The sequence below is a fragment of the Pteropus alecto genome, unplaced genomic scaffold (assembly GCF_000325575.1).
Source record: "Pteropus alecto unplaced genomic scaffold, ASM32557v1 scaffold338, whole genome shotgun sequence".
NCBI lineage: Eukaryota > Metazoa > Chordata > Mammalia > Chiroptera > Pteropodidae > Pteropus > Pteropus alecto.
The window spans coordinates 109,057-127,116 of NW_006441995.1; the positions used below are offsets into that span (position 1 = coordinate 109,057).

The following is an 18,060-nucleotide window of genomic DNA, read 5'->3' on the forward strand; positions in this document are numbered from 1 at the left end:
TATTTCACGAGCAGTCCAATGGAGAGGCCAACGTGGTAAGGAACTGAAGCTTCCTGCTAACAGCCATGTGGTGAGCTGGGAAAAAGATCTTACAGTCCCAGTCATGTTTCAGATGCTACTGTCCCAGCTCACAGCTTGACTGTCACCTCCTGAGAAACCCTAAACCATTACTAACAAGCTAAGCTGCCCCTGGATTCTTGACCTTCATAATCTCTATGAAATTATAAATATTTGTTTTAAGATGCTAAATTTTGGGGTAATTTGTTATGCAGCAATAGACAGCTAATGTACATTAGACATTTAATACACTAATAAAATTTTTTAACATTGCCCCAATACAACCACTGATCTAATAGTCTCCTCTGAGTTGCTAGCTGATTATTACAGTCTTGTTTATTTAATATTAATTACATTTATTTCATTTATTTTGGATTATAACTGCCTAAAGAGGGCCCAACTATTCTTGCAAATATAACAAGTTGTTATTACAATGCCAAGCACCCTTTGAAAACTTATTTGGCTAAATTATAGAACAGGTTGACATTATCAGCTCAATCTCATAATACAGTAGAAGAAACTGTACACAAAAAAAGCATATAAAAAATGTGATGTGTTTAATCAAATTCGATTGCACTTAAGACTGCAAGACCTGCTAACTTTTTAAACAGTCTTAGTTTGGTATTAGATATATATACATTCTCATACCTGATAGTTTTATAAATATAAAAAGTTAAAATGTATTGTTTAAATTATTTTTCTTTACATAAGGTAATTGCTAACAGAATTTATTTTACATTTCTCCACAGATTTTCTACAAATGCTTAACAGTAGGTGCTCACTAAATATTACTAACTAGTAAATCTGAATTCTCACCATCAAACTGTAACCATGTTTTTCTTTTATATGGTCTTTACTTTCTACTTCTAGAACCATTTTTCCTCATCCTAATTTTCTTTTCCATATTATACATTTATTGTCTGTGCTCGCTGAAGTTCACCTGAAATCCTTTGTCAAAGGAAGAAGAAAATATATAAAGTCACTTCAAGTCTCAGTAATCACCTTAATTCTGCTTATATGTTCTTTTCATGCTAACTGGCTACCAAACATTACCTAATCATGAAACTGTTCATTTACAACTTGTTTCAGTAGGACATGAAAAAAAGTAAACTCAATACCAATTAACAATTTTCTATCCAAAAGAATAGATTACAAAATTAATTATAATTTGTATTCTTTAAATATAGAATTGTTATACTGTCCTAGGGACAGACACTGCTATGCTACACTCTGCACTTCTCTCACACTGTCACTGGACTACCTTTTCAGGTCTACCTGTATTGGGTATACCCACGGCTTTAATAACAGCCAATTCCCATATAAGCAAAAGTAATGAAAAAGCTTAGCTCCTAAACCTTCCATCAAGATTCTCCATGTTTTCACTGTCTTCTTCTACCCACAAGCTACAGAGGATCCAACAGAAGACTCAGGCCTAAGAAGATGGTAGCAGCCACCGTTTGGAAGTTGCTTGAACACCTGCTGGAAAGTGAGATGAGCTAGAAATACACCTTCATTACATTAAGCCCCTGAAATTCCAGGACTGTTTATCAATCCATTCACTTATCCATATTAACACAACCAGCCTTGAAAATAAAGTTACTAGTTTATGTGATAAAAAATGTTTTAAAGTAATAAATAAATTAACCCTACCTTCCCTTGAAGGTATATGGGTAATTAAAATGTAGATTTCTTCATTAACTTGTACACAAATACAATCTAGCTAAGGATGGATTATACTACCTAAGATGGAAAACTATTTAAAATTGCATCATCCCTTTTTTAAGCTGAAAAGTTTTAAAACTAGTTTTTTGCCCCTCTGTAATCTTTTTTTCTAAATTAGCAAACTAAATAAGGGATCAAACATGGTGGTGTATTTATAATCTCAAACCTACTCTTATATTCAAAAATCCCAAACGGCGGCTTACCAAGAAATGTTATTTCCTGACAACTTGAGAATTTAAAAAGGAAATGAGCTATACCTTGAAATCTTCCTCAATTTCATCTCAGAAAATAAAGCTATTGAAAAAAAAAAAAAAAACCTCTAAAAAAACCCTCTAAAATAATACTTAAACATGGTAAATATCATATAATTGTTAATAATATAAGCAATATTAATAATTATAAGTATAGCAATTTCCAGTATTACTATTAAAAAATCTGAAGTTTCAGATTCCAGATTCTTTATATATAAAATAACCTGCTCTGACCACAGTCACCACCACTACACTCCTGTTTCCTCTCTGGAAGGTTGCAGGAGCTTTGGTTTGCTGTCTAGCATTCTGACGTATCTCGATGTGGGACCTTTTACCTTCTGCTAAGTAGTCCGTGGGTCCTTTCAATCCAAAACCTAGCACCTAAGTTTTGAGAAATTTTCTTTTATTATTTTTTAAATTTTGAATATATTCTTTTTCTAAAACTACCATGAATCAGATATGAACACCCCGGATGTTACAAAATTCATTTATAATTTTGTTTCTATATATGTTATTTTATAAACTAAAAACAGTGAATCTGAGATAGGAGTCTGAGCAATGAATTTCTGAATAACAACCTACATCTTTCCTTTAAGACTGTTGATGAAAAGAGCCAAATCCTTAAAGTCTTTTGGTGGTAGCAGTAATTTCTTTTGGTGGGGGATAAAGTAAAATTTCTAGCTAAGATTTTAAAATCTTAATAGTTACTGCAGTCTTTCAAAAACAGTAATAGGAATTCATATGCATGTAATTACTTAAAAGATTTCTAAAATCAAATGATTTGGGGAAGGGGGCCGAGGAACATCTTTAAAACATGACATGAACACGGTTTAGAATCATGCTGACCTATAAAGAAAGCTAAAGATCACCATGAAAAAAAGCTGAAAAAAATGAATATAAATATCAGGTACCATGACAAGACAGAAACAGAAACAGAAAGCAGATACATAAAGGCAGCTTTTCCTGATAAATTTAGCCAAGAAATGAAACACAGGAGAAAAAAAATCTAGATATTTAGGACATCTCTAAGGCGCTTCTTGCATCTTGAAAGTCTAAACAGTTACTGAGAAATGTAGGAAAATGCAGTTAAATTATAATCCACAAGTGAGCTCAAAAATGAGAATTCCTCTTAACTACCTATAACAAAAAAGGTGCCTACCACTTTATGGTAATATTCTCCAAACAGCTTACACAAATATTTGAAACACAAATCTCAAGGCTGGGATACCAAATTTCCCAACAAAAATGTTTTAATCAATAACTAGAACTACGATAAATGTTTAAATATAACTATATAAACATAGAATTATTATGAAATCTTCCACAGATTAGCTCATTTTATTTCTACTCCTTTTTCCTTTATGACATTTCAAAGGTTAAGGCCAAGAATCTTTCCTTAAATATCAACTATCCACTTGGACATTTTATAATCCTTCCCTAATCAACTAGTTTTCAAACCTGTCCTAGAACACATTTCTTCTAGATATATGCTATACTTCTTATTTCACTATCTAATCGTAACAAGTTTTACACCTGAAATAGTTTGCTGTACTATCTTAAATGTTATCGGCACTAAAATCTACAAGTTAATTATAAAATATTACTTCTAGAAATTGGAGATCAAAGGAACTGTAAATTAAATTCTGCCCCCAAACACATCTAATTCCCAATCCACCCACTTTCATCATGAACTCTTTCAATGTTGAAGGCTCTGCTATGTTGGTTCAAACTTAGTTGCTGTTCGTGAAGGTCCACAGGAACAGGGTTTATGCCAGTCCCTTCAAGGTACAACCTGATTCGCTGCCTCCATAACCACCTTAGAAGAATAAAGAAAAAGCAAGTTATGTCAAGAGAAAATAAATTAAACTCAGGATTAGACATTACGATTTCACCAAATTAAAAATTTATATTAAAAAACTAATTAGTCCATGAATTATACCAGAAACACCTAAAACCCACTGGTTCCAATCAAAGACAGATTATAATGTCAATTATAATGAAAAGATCTAAGGTATGTGTTCAACATCTCCCAAATAACTTGAATTAAAGTCAAATACTTTATCAAGTATCCATTAAATCTAAAATACTGAGCTAGATGTAATGTGTTTTGCTCATCCAAATGTATAACATATACAAAAGAGGAAGCATTCTGAAATTAAAATAATAGTGTTAAGGTGGTTGGATTAGATAAAAATCATTCCCCTAAAATTTTATAATGATCTTTTTTACAATAAAAGCAAAAAGAGATCAATAACAAACATTACAACATGTAAGATTATACCTAAACTTAAATGACATTTTTGGTAAAAGAAAAAAAGAATCAGGTTTAATTGATTTCAAAACCAAAAACTGATTTATCAAAAAACTATTAGGATAGATACTGCTAGATAAGTATACAAAAATATACTCCCACTTGCTAGCTATAAAAAGTAGTCATTTGTAGAGGTGCCAAATTTCTGAAATGACTAGAAACAGAATCATTATTAATAAAATGATTCCAGAAGTCAATAATATTTAATACAATTTCCCAAATATTCAGAAAAGTTTCCTCGAACTATAAAATCTAGTCCAAATCAGAAGGAAATAAATAGTAATCTAACTTGGCTCTCTCTAATGTAATCGGCCAACCCTATCTCAGCTCTTCCCTCTACACTTCTCTCCTCAAGGTAGTCTGACCAATGCACAAATTAATGAAATATGAAAAAAAAAAAAAATCTCTACTGTTTAACAAACAATATATAACACAGAACTACCAAGAATCTCAGCATGGCTGGAGTAAATTTAACCCTCAGTCATTCTGGATAAGAGAAGATGAGGATAAAAAATATAAAATCCCAGAGAATTAGCCAACAGTTTTAACTATCTTTCTATTAAACTGCTAAGAACCTGCGACAAGGTTAAGACAGCAGAGACATGGCCTCTATCTCACTGAAGGAGAAAAACCTCTACTTCCAAATCACATTATAGGCCAAGCGGCACTTGCCAGGGTTTTTCCACATAGTTCCAACTGAATTAGAAGAAGGTAAGTTAGATGTGTTTGTGAGTCAGCTAATGCGTTACTTTTTATGGCTACTGTTATAACTATGGACTAAACCAAATATCTAATTTGTTCTGTTTAACAACATCTTTAATGACACACATTTATTAAGATATTTATATAACAATAGTAAGAAATTCCTACCTGAACTCACCACAATAGAACTTCTGTAAGGCTTCTGGGAAGGAATGTGTATATCGAACAGGAAGACATAAATGACCCTCAGACCTTTAAAATGGATTTGGGGGTGGTGTATAGGGAAGAAGAAAAAAAAAAACAGTTCAAAAGGTATCACTAAACTACAAATCAGGCATGAAATTTTAAAAACGTCTATACTTCGTTTTTTGGGGACAAAATTGTATGCACTTCCAACAAGAACAAAAAGACCAAATATACTTTAAATCCAGCTTCACTGCCATAATACACAATACTACTTAGTTTCCACATTATAATGAAACTAAAAAATAATGGCAAATTTACCACTGATTGGCTGTCCTGCAAAATTATCTAATGGCACAGTGGTATTTGCGTTCTACTTTTAAGTTATTTAACTATTAACTTTGGGCAAGTCACTTTAACATCAGCTTCCTCATCTCTAAAAGGGTGAGAAAACTACCAATCTCAAAAGGTTATTGTGAGGAATCAAACTATTTATGTGAAAGTGTCTTGAACCATAAATCCCTTTCAAATGTCATTTAAAATATTCTACGTGACCAGAAGTGGACACAGAAAGCTTAATCCAATGTAATCCTTCATTTATTTAAAAAAAAAAAAAAAAAAGCATATCATGATGAACTCCTTCAAGGAGTTAACAGCATGATGTAGACGACAAGTTTTTTTTTTTAAAAATTGCAGATTACAAAGTGTTAAGACTGTCTATAGGCTGCTATAAGAAGATGAAAGAATATGGGACCTAATGTGAGGAAAGGTGTCCAGGAAGCTCAGTCATTATCGTTTGTAGAATGCTTCAATCTTGAATGAAAGGTTGAGAGCAGGTTTAGCAAAACAAACTCTTGATAAGAACTACAAGTTAACTTACAAGTGTGAAGAGCAGAAAAAGTTTTTACAAAATCGTGAGAAGTCAATTTCTTTATCTGAGAGGGTCAACACTGAGGTTAAAAAACTTTATATTCACTATAATACTTTATATAATGCTAAGTATAAAAAATATCAACTGTCATTTTATAGAACAATACCTGCTGAGATCAATTGCAACTCTAAAACACTCTAGAGAGAAGAATCTCTCATGAGGTCAGTCAGATCTATCAGCTAAGACTGCAAGCATCTGAAAACGACTTGACCTGGAGAATTCACTTTCAATGAGGCTCACTCACACAGCTAGCAAACTGGTACTAGTTGTTGGCAAGAGGGCTGCTTAGGTATCTTACATCAGGTGGCTGGCTTACCCCAGAATGAGCAATCTGAGAGACCAATACAGAAGCTGCAATACCATTTATAACCGAGCCCTAGAATTAACACACTGTCCTACCATATTCTATTGGTCATGTAGGCCAGCCCTGATTGAAAATAGAAAGAGTTAGGGAACCACATAAAGGTGTAAATACTAGGAGACTACAACCTTAGAGGCTGGCTACCACATGCCCTCTCTCTCACTCTAATTATTAAGCATTCAAATGTCATATTTATCAGGTTCAGTACAGTAAATACAGAAAACAGAAGAGACAAACAGAAATTATATATTTAATTTAGATCAGTCCATATGAGTGAGCCATCTTAGAAGTGGATCCTCCAACGAAGGTCCAGCCTTCTGATGCCTGCAGCCCAAGCTGACATCTGACCATAACCTCCTGAGAGAACCCAAGCTGGACCCACCCAGCCAAGCTGCCTCCGAACTCCTGACACAGACACCATGAGAGATCATCAGTGATTATTACTGTTTTAAGCAACTAAGTTTTGGGGTGATTTGTTTATGCAGCATTTGGGGTGATTTGTTTATGCAGATATCTAATACAGAGGAGAAGAAACTTAAGCTGAATGTTAAATTTGGGGTTTATTTAAGGGTTGTGAGGCACCACAGTGCTTAAGAAAAAGAAGATGGACAACCTGAATTACGGAAAGAGGTAAGAGGCTTAATACATTTCTGCCTGAAGGCAAGAAGAGAAACCAAAGGATTTCTAAAACCTATTATTTAGGTATAAATTAGAGAAGCAACATGGTCTACTTACCAGTTTCAAAATCCCCACAAGCTTTTGAGTATCAAGTCATATTTTTAAAAGAAAATATATTTTAATAAACTGTATAAAATGTGATCACTAAAGTTAAGAATCTCTTACTTTAATGATATAAAAAATATGCCATTAAAAAGTTCTAAAATACATAAACATCAACATTGAAGGCAATCAAGAAACCAATGATCTCAATTACGTTCAGGGAACATTCATTCAGCTAGGCTGGGGTCCTAACTCTGCTCCCTAAGATCATTTAATTAATCATTCATTGCAAGAAAGTGATGAAGTAGGGGAGATTTGTTAAGAAAACAAAGGGGATCACCACCCTAAAAGTCAAAGAGCAGATTTAGCAAAATTGAGGGAATAAGACTGCTATTAGGGTAGCAGGCTGTGGTCAGGGTGGAATTAAGATTTGAGAGATGGGGAGATTTGATTCTAGACCAGCCAGGTATGGTCGTGGCTGCGGGTGGCTAAAACAGAATGAGAGTAAATGTAAGTGAAGGTGAAGAAAGGACAAAAAAAAAAATGCGAATTGGGTTTGGTCTGTTTATTAAGTCAATGAAGTCACCAAAAATCAGTGGAGACATATCCAGAAATATAGATGAGAGCCTTAAGGAAGGACAGAAGATGAAACATTATTAACTCATCCCTCTTCAGCAGTACCACAGGTGGCTAATACTCACCTGGGTCAAGGGTCAGGTCTACTCTGCCACAGATACTACTTCCAAACTACTGGGAAGTCAGATGTGAGGACTTGTCCGTCCCACATCAAAATTTTCTACCACCAATGCCTGCTAAATGTATATATATTTCTTATGCCTAAGCTAAAAACAATAGCTATATCCTTGAAAAAAACTATATAAAAAAGAACTCTACTAGAGAACAATTTTACATGCCTAAATTTCATCACTGAAGTGTTTTTGAACATGGTTCTAACGGTTCATGATAGCCAGGAACAATGATGCTGCTTCTTAAACATCATGCACTATGATAAACTCCCTGTAGCAACAGAGCCCAGCAATATAACTATGGTAGAGAAAATAAAGAAGAGCTTCCAAACTTTAATATTTATTATCAACAGATACTCGGCAAAGCAAAGCATAAAAGTTTGTATATAAAAGTGAAACACATGAAAAGAACATGTTTTTCCTTACCGTTCTGGATCAGTGTTTACTCCAATAACTGGTTTAAGTCTGTCCAAGACTTTACTTGCTGCCAGAAGCATTGTGCCATCACCTAAAGGACAGAAGATAGAACCAGACTTGTTACCAAACTGATTCTAAACACCGGTACTTTTATTTTCACAATCACACCCTCACCCCACCCTGCTAACTGCCACAGTTTAATCCACTTTCTTTCTACCCACTATCCCTTTCTTTGTATTATCGCTCCCACTGTAATGTAGAATTTTGCAACAGTGGCAAGACTGACATTTTAGACCAGATAATTCTTTATTGTGGGGGCTGTCTTGTGCATTGTAAGATGGTTAGCAGTATCGCTGGCTTCTACCCACTAGATGCCAGTAGGATACCCTAGCTGAGAAGTATTGCTCTAATCCTGTCACTTCTATTAGCCAATTCTCTTTCCTTCTCTCATAATGTCAGTCCAAATTCATAAATTATTTTAAAGAGAATATATCCAACAGTGTCCAACTTTGGATTTTTCTCTCCAACAAATGCTGTCAATTTAAAGCTTTAGAAAGACTGTTCACTAACTTAATAATAAAGCTCAGAAAAAAAAAAATAAGTGTAAGTATACTGGGGCAACAGAGGAATGGAATTTATCTAATTTCATTAAATTCTTAAATAACTTCAACTTTGTTTAAAACTTGCATAATAAACCAAAATGCAGTTACAATTACTCCTTTGAATATTTGAAGTTAAATGTACACTTTATATAGACACACAGAAATAAATGCAGGGAACCTCACAGTAACATCATTCACTAAAAAAGTAAAATGTCATGCAAAGCAGATCTTTTTAAATCTGATCCTAAAAACCCAAAAATTTGTTTCCTGGCAGGACTCTGAAGGCTTCACTACAGCTTGACCATAGAGTATTTGGAAAGACGAGCATTAAAGATCATCTCTGTACTCCAACATCTTTGCCTCTGTAAAACTATTACCTCCCGCAGCTATCACAGCATCTGCCCATCGAACAGTTTCTTCATCATATTCTCTCCTCTTTACTAGACGAACCTCAATTCCCTCATTCCTAAAATAAAAAAGTAAAGGTTATATCAAATTTCCACTAATAACATAACTCCATTACTACAATGGAGATATAAACAATTTTGTTTTATAAACAAATTTATGTTTAGCTTTGTAAGGTTAGCTTCTTTTTCTTTTAATTACAACAGCCAATTGTTAAATCAGGAGGCATATGAGTATTCTTTAAAAACATTTTATAGCTGCTGACAAATAATAATATTGATGAGAATTTCATGTTCTCTACTTCTGATGCTAAAATTCATTAATACAAAAATGGCCTAGAAGACTAACACCTTGAGAGACAATTTTTTATTATAAAACTAAACAGCCATTATTTAAAATCCAACAAATATTGAGTGCCAGACACTAAAACAATGACTAAAACACTTTCTAATTTGCAATGTTCTCACATTGATTCTCTTGTATACACATAAACTGACTACATTTAGTCCTAAATTAACTGAAATTCCTATAATGGTGATTTTTAAACATTCGAAAATTATAATGAACATCCATATAGTCCAGTATTCTGTTAAAGAAAACATTACATGAAAGTTGAAGCCCATTGCATACAAAACTCTTTGTAGAAAGACACTTTTCAGGCAGACCAAATAACTAAAAATATGTGAAATTTTCAGAATACAACAAAAATTTCCTTAGAAATGTAAAATATCAAGTCCATTAACCACAATATCAAGTCCATTAACCGAAATGAGTTTTAATGGCAATCTTTATTTAAAATCTAATGATTAGCTGCTAGTAATAAGAAAAACTGGACTTTCTGAATACAAAAACCCACCCAAAATCCAATCTCAGAGACTTACCGTAAACTATCTAAAATATGCTCTACATTTTTGGTGTGAATATGATGTCGTTCAAGCAGTCCATTGTAGCTAGAGCCTTTTAATGCAAGCTGCACAAAAATAAGACAAATTTTGTGTTATTACATACTAGATAGCGTAACATTTCTTTAAAAAGCCATATATAAAATACAATGGACTTTTTTTTTTGAAGGCACATTTTAATGATGACCTGCGAAACTTCAACACTTAAACTTTACTAGAAAGTCTGATTTCAGAAAATCGTAACTTGGTTTTAATACCAAATACCACATTGTTTCCGGAATCATGTAGTCAACAGAATCTCATAATTTTCATGTTTTACAGCTTGAGTGTTTTCTTTATTTAAATGGATTTTTTAACACATTGCATATGGCTACCTGAACGCCAAAGATAAACTATTATAGAAGGCAGTTAGCTGACCTTTGTTCCACTTGGACTTGCAGCTCTCTTGTGTTATATTAGATTTATGAACTCTATTTGGTATTTACCATATGCAATCCAAACAAATGACTGGTTAGCTCCCTCAGAATGGATAACTTTATAAAGAAATATATCCTTTAAGAATTATCCTTCCTAGTCTATTTGAGTGACATTTTATAATGTCACTATCTTACCTTTAATATTCCCCTTTTAAAGTATGTCTTCTAAATAATCCATAAAGTAAAAAGTTGGGAGGGAAGTTTAGAAATATCCTGAATGAACGTCCATCTAATCAAGTAGGAAATTTGGCCACTAGAGTAAATGCTAGAATTAAAAGGCATATTTTCTTTCCTTCTCCAAATTCCCTTATACCTTGCCTCTTCATGATACAAAATCAGTTTTTCAAGTACTTGTCCAAAATCTTAAATGTTTTGTTTTAAATTACTTACCAAATTATAAAGTAAAAACAATTTTTAGATAGCATTTTAAATAAATACTTTTTAAAGAAAGTTATAAAAGTAATACAACACAGAAGATGCATACAAAAAGAAAATTTTAATTACATATAATCTTTGCCCTGGGATAATTTGTGCTAAAGTTTTAATACTTATCTTCTCAATCTTCTGTTTATGAGTACTGGGTTGTTGATCGATAAGCAATTCAATAACAGTTTCTTTTTCTTTTCTTTTCTTTTGCGGGGGCGGCGGAGGCAACCCTTGGTTGACCTCACAGATTGCAAGGACCTTGTCAGTTTACAATCCTTATTTTTTAATTGTTTATGCCTACAGCACCTGGTCTTCCTAGGTGGTCTCCCATCCAAGAACTAACCAGGCCCGACCGTGCTTAGCTTCCGAGATGAGACGAGATCGGGCTTGTTCAGGGTAGCATGGCCACAGACTGGGTTAAGAGTTTCTAAATGGTTTTGTCCTCAGCAAATAATCTAAAAGGAAATACATGCTCCTCAAAAGAGTAGCTGAAGAATGACCTATTTAGGTATTTGAAAATAATACATAGATGGTAACTCACAAAGATACAGTTTAATGCCTAGACATTAGTCCCATTACATCTAGACACAGCAAACCAATGATAAATTTTTTTTAAAGGATAGCAGTGACAAATAACTAGATAATCTTTCATTTAATCAACTAATCAACATAAGCCAGGTTTGAAAAACTATTCTTAGTACTTCTGAATATGAGTGAACATAGCATTAACATTCAGATTATTGCTATCATGATCCAACTGCCAATTAACTAAAACTGCACTAAATGCCTCTCAATGAACATGGATCGCAATGCTTTTCTTCCCTACTCTTTCCTTACTCTAGTTTAATGCTTTCATTAAAATAGATCAGTATGTTGATGGCTCCCAACTGCTATCCCTAACCTGATGCCAAAGGCTCCCAATTGCTATCCCTAACCCTGGCCTATCTTTAGGGCTTGGCTCCCAATGAATGTAGCCAACTGGTATTTGACATCTTTCTCTGGATATCTAACAGGATTTCAAAATAATATGCTCAATATCAAGCTCTGATTTTCTAGCAGATTAGTTACTATGCTATATTATTTTGTCATAATAATTACAACTCATGAGGCCATTTTGAGAGTGACTACTTTACACAGCTAGAAATTAAGCTCTAAATTTTTAAATTTATTCAAATATGAGTGCCTATTGTGGTCATTTAAACATTAGTTGCGATCAATCAAATGTATTAAACGGAGGTACTGAAAACTAAAGACAGAGGAATAATTCAAATGTACAATGTCTATTAGAATAATTTCATCAAATTTACTGCTTCTAACGACTGCTATAAATAAAACTTAAGAGTAACTGGCCCTCAGACTTCAATTCCTAGTCCAGATTTTTATCCTATACCAATTTTTGGTTTGGACAATACAGAACATGTACCAGGGAATAAGACAAATCCTATTTGGATACTGTAAATACCCACAACCTAACCACTACCAGAGAAGCCTGTCATGCTACTCCCAGATACTGAAGACTCAAAAAAATTGACCCTATCACTTCACTCTTGTAGGAAAAGAGTAGGGCTAAGGGAGGGTTGTATTCTGCTGCTACAAACTGAAAACCACAAGATAAAAGCAACTCCTTCACATGACACTTAACCCCTTTATAAGGTCCAGCCAACCTGTTTAGAGTTAATATACTTATTCTTGAGCAATGATTTTCAAACAACCGTTACAATGTTGCCACATAAATCTAATGATCACAATCGGCATTATTAAAGAGAAAATAAACTATACTACATGTAATAAAACTAAATTGTTTCATGTTATCTTTTATTTCAAATATGACTATATGTACTAAGTCATGATGCAAAATTTTTGACTGTGGCTTATAGTCAAAAACATCTGAGTTCTTTTTGTTGGCAGAAAGATGAACTTTCCCACTATCTTGCTAGTACTGTCTTCTCTCTTTCACATATAAATTATTCCTCTTTCTCCAATATTCAATTCAAATATCCTAAAATTAAAAGATACCATTTCACTCTCATCACATTGGCAAAAATATTTAAGTCTACCAAGTGCTGATGAGGACATGGGGAATCAGGGAGTCAATCGATGCTTACGGAAAAATTATTTGTACTTCTAATTGCAGCATTTTACAAAACAAAAAATTGGAAACCTAATTATATAAACAGTGGAATACTATACAACAGTTAAAACGATTACAAATCAAAATAGGTAAGTTTCAAAACCTCTAATGAAGAAAAACAAATTTCTGTAGAATAGGCACATATTTTAAAGACTATGATATCACTGATGTAACTTTTTAGACAGGCAAAACAATATACACTTTATAGACAGTCTTATCAATAAATATACAACACATGCATAGGAAAAGTATATGTAACAACTTTAGGCTCGTGGTTACCTCTGGGGAAACAGGGAAGGGGAAAACTGGAAGGATGGGGCTTTAGTTATAACCACATTTCCTTTTAAAATATCTAAAGTAAATATGGCTAAATAAATATCTGTTAAGTCTAGACAGTTTGATAAACAGGCGTCAACTTTTTGAAATTTCTCTATAAGGCAGAAATATTTCATAACTGAAAATCTAAACTCTAAGATTATTAAAAGATCTACTTAATAGTTAAAAACAAATTATTTAAAGGTCTTCTTTTCTACCCTTCATTCCTGCCCTTCCCCAAACTATTTTCTCCCTTCCCTGTATTCCCAAGGACTACTTATAGTAACAATTTAATAAGAAGATATGGTCCTTGTCTTCGAGTCTAGAGAAGAAAATATTCACAAATACTCTAAAGTGGGAAGCTCAAAAACATAAGTATTATGAAGATACAGTGAAGAATACCTAACAGAACCTTGATGGCCAGAAAGGAGCACAGCAAGATTACCAATAATTGCTTCCTGTGAGAGTAATGTCTGAACCTGACCTCAAGGAAAAACAAATTGGCTAGAGGATGAAGGTTACTTCTCAGTATTTATCTTAGAGCTTGATTCACACAGGTAGGAATTAACACAATTATTCATTATAGAATGTATTTTAATAAATTATGGCATCTGCACACAATGAAATGCTTGGCATACTACTAAAGAACATGATGCAGAATAGCTTAAATAAATGTTATCTTTGAGCAAAAAGGGATAGGACAAAGAAAATTTCACCGTGTTGATTTGTATGTATAGATTATTTCTGGAAGGAAACAGAAGAATAATCAGAAATGAAATTCAACAGGTTGAGAAAAGCTAGTTCATGAAAGGCCTCGTTTGGCACTAAGGATCGTGAAGGTTCACGTACAGCAGTATTTCTCAAAGTGTGTTCCAGAGATCACTTGCAAACCTGGAAGGCTTGTTTAAAAAAAAAGCTGAATTGGCAGTCTTAAGGGTATGGTTCAAAAAGGCAGAGTCTGGGAGTTCTCCATCAAGTGAATCAGAATCTCATGGGGGAGCTAAGGTTCAGGCATCTGCATGTTAACTAATTCCCTAGGTGATTCTACAGGTTATGAGAGCTTTTGCAGAAGAGTAAAATGGCCAGATGTTCACTTTAGATAGGCCACTCTGGTGCCTGTATCTGCAAGATTTGAGGAGTGAGGTTTCCGTTAGAAAGCTCTGGGAGTACTCCAGATCATGTTCTTTAATTTGATAAATATTTGCATTGCAAACACTACACTCATTGCACACCACATGGCAAAAGTATCACCTGCCCAAGAACTACAATCTAAGCTATGCAGAGTAAGGGAAACCACATCCAAAGAACTACAGCTTCCGAATCTGCTAAGAACAAGGAATAGTTGAATCCTATGATAGAGGGACTGCTAAATGAAATTATTCTATCCCGTTCTGAAAATAATTTTTTTAAAACTATAAACAGAAACCATTAAAAAGGGGTGCATCTGGGGTTGTAGGGCTCGGAGTTAGGGGAGAGGAGGGTAGAAACTGCTCATTTCTTATTTGGTATGTACCAAAATATTTTTAAATAAAACCTTCTTTTTTGCTAATAAGGCATGTTTTGACGTCAAAACCTTTCCAATCCGCTTTGATTCATCTGAAGTTCTAATGTGTGAGTCTCCTGAAAAAGTCCCACATTTGCCAAAAGCTACATCTCTTATGAGTAAATTGTAATAGTTTAATTAGTCCTTGCACAGTCACGAGCCATAGAGGTAAAGTCCTTGACTAGGAATTTTCCATTCACAAGAGAAGTCATTGATCAGTTAGGCAAAAAAAAAAGCAAGATTTAAACATTAAGCAATGTAACCAATAAGAAAGTAACTGAAAGTCAAACTCTGACAGTTTGAAAGATGTAAACCTATTTTGTACATTCTTTATCAACTAAATATTTCCTCCATTTGTTTACATTTCTACAAAGTTAAAAAACCATGAGGCTTCAGGATATAAAATTATACCGGCACTCCATCCATTATTTTCCCTTTGCATTTTAACAAACAACCTAACAGATCTATTTGCAACAAAACCACCACCACCACCACCACTGAAAAAGAGAACCCTCTGATAAACTTCAGGTTACCATGACACTATAGACAAAGCAGCTATGATGCAAAGACTAAAGTAAGCACTAACCCACTTTCTTTTATACCCAATTCACATGATTATTATACCTTAGTATCTTTTACCCGCAACACAAATAGCAAAAATATTAATCATCTTCCCATTCCTAATACAGAATCTTATTTTAGGACAACTTTACATGGCCTAGTATTATTCGGCCTGTTCCTGATCTCTGGTCTAGAGTACCTAATGCTACTTCATTTTAAATACTGGCCTTAATATAAATGATAAAACTCAAATCAGTAAGGAACTAACCCAATAAAGTTTAACTGAAATGACAACAACTATTTCAAAACTGTGTTCTGTAGTCCAGAAGTTTTACTTCAAAGTTTTCTTATCCTGAACAGCATTACCTAGTGATAGACAAATATTTACCTGTTAGAGATTTCTCTTCAGATATCGAGTCCACTACGCAGTCCAATTTTTAGACTTACTGATTTGACTGCATGTTAAAAGTTCTGATTAGTGCCAATCGCATTAGGAGGCCTAAGAATTAATCTAATTTAGATGCCACCCATTTTCTTGAGGCCTTAATAAAACTACCCAGTTTCAAAATGCCAGCCCTTCTGGGGCCTTGGAGACTCTCCAGTCCAACCCTAGAATTCCACATACTAGGTGAAAGTGTTTTGAAAAATAACCATACAACACGAAAAGCATTGTTCTCACTCATGAGGCCCAGAGAAATGAGGACTCAAAGGATAGAAGTTAACCATACAGAACCTGAGCCTAGAACTCCAAATTCCTGACCTCTATACTCTGAACATTCCAATCAAGTGCACTATTTTACACTGCTGAGAGGCTTCCATAAAATTGTATGAAGAACACATTTATGGGTATATGGCATTTGAGTTTCTAAAAAGTAGATCTTACAAAATGTGGAGTACAACCCATGGGATATACCTTTCCCAAAAGAGAAACACCTGCTGACATTATTCCCTGACTCACCCCAAATTTCACACCCTGACACACTTTACTCCAAACTGCTGCTCAAACTGTTTTACTCTTTAAATAAGGCGACTTTTTTTCTATAAATTGCTACCTTCAAACACTTAGAGAAAGGCAAAAACAAACCTGCACCTAGCACTTCCACCAGATGAATGCAGGGCCCCTCTTCAATTAACTCATTAAAGAATCAAAAAGTTTAAGTCTGAAAATAGACTCAGTACTTACGCAAAAATGATTTACAATTTTATTTGGATACCTCTACAAAACATTACCAAAAAAAATTGAAAATTACAAGCCAGTTTAGACCAGGCTGTCTGCTCTTGCACAGAATTCTACAAGATTATGGTTACAATTAATTCCAAAGCCCTTTGTTGCAGTGTCAACAATTAGAGATTTCCAATGGAGATTTTTCTGGACATATTGTTCATGGTAGTATCTCCTTTTCCTAAAGTTGGCAGATGAGGAGATTAGATCACAAGTTTCAAAAGGAGAGGGAAGGGGCATAATATTCAGGGTTTCTTCCTTGGATGGATTTATATACCTTGCAAAAATATTAATAAGTACATATACCAAATGTCTACTGTGGAGGTACTGCTACATTATAGACGTAGGCTCTTTATTTCATAATTATCAGGTTTGTCTGCCTTTATCCTGACCTTTCTAATTAATTACATTCAAAGTCAAAATTTCTTCTTTGCTCTTCCCAGCACCAAAGACACGTGGGTTTGCTAGAACTTTGACTACCACGTTCCTGCATGGTAAAGGCTCGCCCAGGCCGGCTTTCCGGAGTGTCCCAGAACTCAGTCCTGCAGAGTAAAAGGGGGTGTGTCCGCGGTACCTTCGCCCTGCCTGCAGAGGCGCCCCCCTTTCTAGGGTGGCCTGCGGAGCCGTTCCCAGACTTCAGTCACCGGCCCACCTTTCCTGGAGCAGTTATTCCCAACAAGGGAATAGGGGTGGCGAGGGCAGAAATAAATCCCTAAACCGACTGTGGTATCCCTCTTCCCCCATCCAAGGCTTCCTCCAGACGTCCCCGCCTCGGGGGTCTCTGCACGAACACTATAGACCTCCTCCCTCCTCATTTTCTCTCTCACACACACGATGGGGTGGGGGGAGGACCTACGAGCGAAGCCAGAGGCAGTGGGGGACGGCGAGCGGGGCGGGCATAGCATCTAGGGCGCCTCGGCAAGGAGGGTCGTCCCGCGGCCGGGCCGAGCCCAAACGCAACGGCGAGGCCGCCGGGACCCACCAGCTGCTTCAGGTCCTCCTCCGAGAGCTCCGCGTAACGGTACCGCTGCTGCTCGAACTCGTACCGGGTGGTTTTGGCCACCACCACCACCCGG

At 35.0% G+C, this 18,060-nt stretch overlaps 1 protein-coding gene and 1 pseudogene across 4 annotated transcripts in view; both read right to left on the reverse strand.

The window, feature by feature from the left end:
- Positions 1 to 18,060, reverse strand: part of NADK2 (NAD kinase 2, mitochondrial) — a 35,755-nt gene that overhangs the window by 17,158 nt on the left and 537 nt on the right. For 3 of the 4 annotated variants that reach the window (XM_025052155.1, XM_025052154.1, XM_006919485.3), the window contains exons 2-6: positions 10,290 to 10,378; positions 9,381 to 9,469; positions 8,411 to 8,492; positions 5,212 to 5,295; positions 3,710 to 3,846 (exon numbers count right to left, since the gene is read on the reverse strand). In XM_025052155.1, the coding sequence (XP_024907923.1) occupies positions 3,710 to 3,846; positions 5,212 to 5,295; positions 8,411 to 8,481 (292 nt within the window). In that variant the 5' untranslated portion in view covers positions 8,482 to 8,492; positions 9,381 to 9,469; positions 10,290 to 10,378. Of the gene's footprint in view, positions 1 to 3,709; positions 3,847 to 5,211; positions 5,296 to 8,410; positions 8,493 to 9,380; positions 9,470 to 10,289; positions 10,379 to 17,840; positions 17,986 to 18,060 lie in introns of those variants that run through there. The other variant, XM_015595328.2, reaches the window with a different exon arrangement.
- Positions 11,507 to 11,625, reverse strand: LOC112486124 (annotated as a pseudogene).